Source organism: Sapajus apella, unplaced genomic scaffold (genome assembly GCF_009761245.1).
Source record: "Sapajus apella isolate SASKATOON/1434 unplaced genomic scaffold, GSC_monkey_1.0 scaffold177, whole genome shotgun sequence".
Classification (NCBI taxonomy): Eukaryota; Metazoa; Chordata; class Mammalia; order Primates; family Cebidae; genus Sapajus; species Sapajus apella.
The window spans coordinates 1,495,131-1,497,815 of record NW_022437117.1 but is presented as its reverse complement, the minus strand read 5'-3'; the positions used below and the strand labels follow the sequence as shown (position 1 = coordinate 1,497,815).

The window sequence follows — 2,685 nt, the reverse complement described above, 5'->3', positions numbered from 1 at the left end:
GTCTCACTCTGTCGCCCAGGCTGGAGGGCAGTGGCATGATCTTGGCTAACTACAACCTCAGCCTTCTGGGGTCAAGCGATTCTCCTGCCTCAGCCTCCCAAGTAGCTGGGACTGGAGGCCCCCACCACCACGCCTGGCTAATTTTTGTATTTTTAGCAGAGACAGGTTTTTACCATGTTGGCCAAGCTGGTCTCAAACTCCTAACCTTAGGTGATCTGCCTGCCTCTGCCTCCCAAAGTGCTGGGATTACAGACATGGGCCTCCCAGACTGCTCCGTTTTTCCGTGTTTGATGAAGCAGATTTCTAATACTGTATGCATCCTAAAGCTACAAGCTACAGATCCAAGAACCCTAGAGCAGCTCAGTATCAACCAAGAAGCACTTACTGCGTGGTTTTTCTAAGAGTCTCTCATTTTCCTCTTACATATTCATTTTTTTCGATACACTGTCAGCTCATGAAGTTAAAAACTCAGAAACAATGGATTTTGCTTTAAATATATATGAATCTCAAGTCTACTTACAGGTCTTACAGTTAATTTTCCATTTTCTCAACTGGAAAAAATAGAAAATTTTAGTCTCATTAGAAATGTTTGGTTTTTATTTCATCAAGATTATTTAACTATGGTCACTGCTCAAGAATCTAAGCTACCATAGTGCTGGAACTGTTTCATGTTTCTCTTTCTTTTCCTAATGCACTTCATTCAGTAGGATCACAGTAATATTCCTACTAATTTATTAACCCAAATTAGTACTTTAACGTAACCGTCAACTTTGCATTTCTCAAAAGCAAAAGTTTTATTACTTTCCAATAGAAAATCCAGTTAATTCTGGACATATATACATGTTTCCTCTAAAAACGTCTTATGATACTTAAGCAAAGAAATAAGATTTTTGTAATTATGCTATCATTCTGTATTACACACGCTGTAAACTGGGCCACTGTTTTTTTTTTTTTTTTTTTTTTTTTTGTAATCTGGTTTGAATCTATCAGAGATTTTAAAACCTTTACATTCCTATTATGCTAGATTCAAAACAGCACATGACACAGTTTTTCTCTCGTGTGGGTTCCTGGCGATGATAGCGACAGGTCTGTCCGCAGGACGCTGGAGCCAGGCCCGAGCGTCGCTGTCACTCCAGGTCCACAGCCTCTACCGCCAAGGCAAGGGACCCCGCCAGGAAGGGAGATTCGCCCCGCTGCGCCCCTGAGGCGTCCGAGCGAAACCCAGCGGCCCGGCGCCCCGAGACTCGCGGTGAGGAAGGGCTGTCAGGCCAGGCGCACATCACGTGAAGCTACCAGTTCCGGGACCAAAGACGCGCCACGCACGTGGGCTGGACGCCAGCCTGGGACCCCTGGAGCCGCGCGCCCACCGCCCGGGAGCCCGCCCCAGTTTCCACCGGGAAAATTAGCCCCGACCCGGCGTGTGGCAGATTCCACGGCCGCCCGGCGCCCTCCCACAGCCCCGCGCCCAGGCCTCCCCCGCACCGGCGGCGCCCCCTACGGCCGTGGCCGCACTTGCCAAAGGAGGTTTCCATCCCTCAGCCTCCGCCCAGTGCGCCTCAACACAGGAAAAAGAGGATTCCGGGACCGGCAGCCGCGCGCAGCCTCCGTGCACTCACGTCTTCCATCCTGCCCCCCGCCGCCATTTCCTGACGCCAGAGGTCGAAGCACCGGCGACCCCGGCCTCTCCACCTGGGCTGAGACGCCGCTGGCAGAGAAAATAGCCACCTTCTGGGACCTGCCAGGCCCCGCCCTAGACAAACCCTCTCCTGCGTCTGCCCCGCCTCCGGCTGGCCCGCTCCCCGCCCCCTCAGCCCCGATTGGCTGAGGTGGTGGGAGGGGCGTGCCGGCCCAGAGGACCTGGGCTGTGGGCGGTGGCTACCGCCTGCACCACCTCGGGTCTTGGAGATTCTGGCCGCAGGCAGTCCGTTCGCTCTTACCCGGAGACTTGGGCATTAAAGGATGCTTTCCTAGTCCAAGAATTTAACTATTTTCGGGCTCCACTTGCATCTTTTCAGAACATTAACTTTTTTTCGGTCTTGCCTAATTTTTGTTAGCACACACAGCTCTACGCCTAGGTAGAATCAGCGGTAAAATCCTACTCCACCAGCAGAGGGACAGGAGCAGAATAAAGATTCCAGTTTCCATGACATGTTTACAGATTTCAGCAATGGGAAAACAAAGCAGTTTGGAATGTTTACGGCGTTTGTTTATTTGTTTATTAAGACAGAGTCTCGTTCTGTTGCCCACGCTGGAGGGTCCTACCACGGCTAACAGCAGCCTCGAACTCCTGACCTTCTGGCCAGTTCTCCCACCTCAGCTTCTCAAAGTACTGGGATTACAGGCGTGAGCCACTGCGCTGTTGTTTCTTTTCAAATGGCGTTTTAAAAAGAAAAAACTTAAATGAAATTTTCCGAAAAATACATGATTGCAAAAATGTAAGCAAAGAAAGAAAGAAATTTTCTGTTGTTACCAGCTCTCAGAGAGAACCTTGGTATCAGAATATACGCACTTTCAGCCGAGCGTGGTGGCTCACTCCTGCAATCCCAGCACTTTGGGAGGCCGAGGCGGGTGGATCACGAGGTCAGGACTTCAAGACCAGCCTGGCCAACATAGTGAAACCCCGTCTCTACTAAAAATACAAAAAAATTAACTGGTCATGGTGGCACGTGCCTGTAGTCCTAGCTA

General features: G+C 50.3%; 1 protein-coding gene across 4 annotated transcripts in view; it reads right to left on the bottom strand.

Annotated features, from left to right (window-relative positions):
* The window catches only part of TMEM192 (transmembrane protein 192), a 34,809-nt gene extending 33,020 nt beyond the window's left edge, over positions 1-1,789 (bottom strand). For 2 of the 4 annotated variants that reach the window (XM_032268255.1, XM_032268257.1), the window contains exon 1: positions 1,617-1,789. In XM_032268255.1, the coding sequence (XP_032124146.1) occupies positions 1,617-1,643 (27 nt within the window). In that variant the 5' untranslated portion in view covers positions 1,644-1,789. Of the gene's footprint in view, positions 1-1,017; positions 1,506-1,616 lie in introns of those variants that run through there. The other 2 variants (XM_032268258.1, XM_032268256.1) reach the window with 2 other exon arrangements.
* Positions 1,790-2,685: the final 896 nt, after the last annotated feature.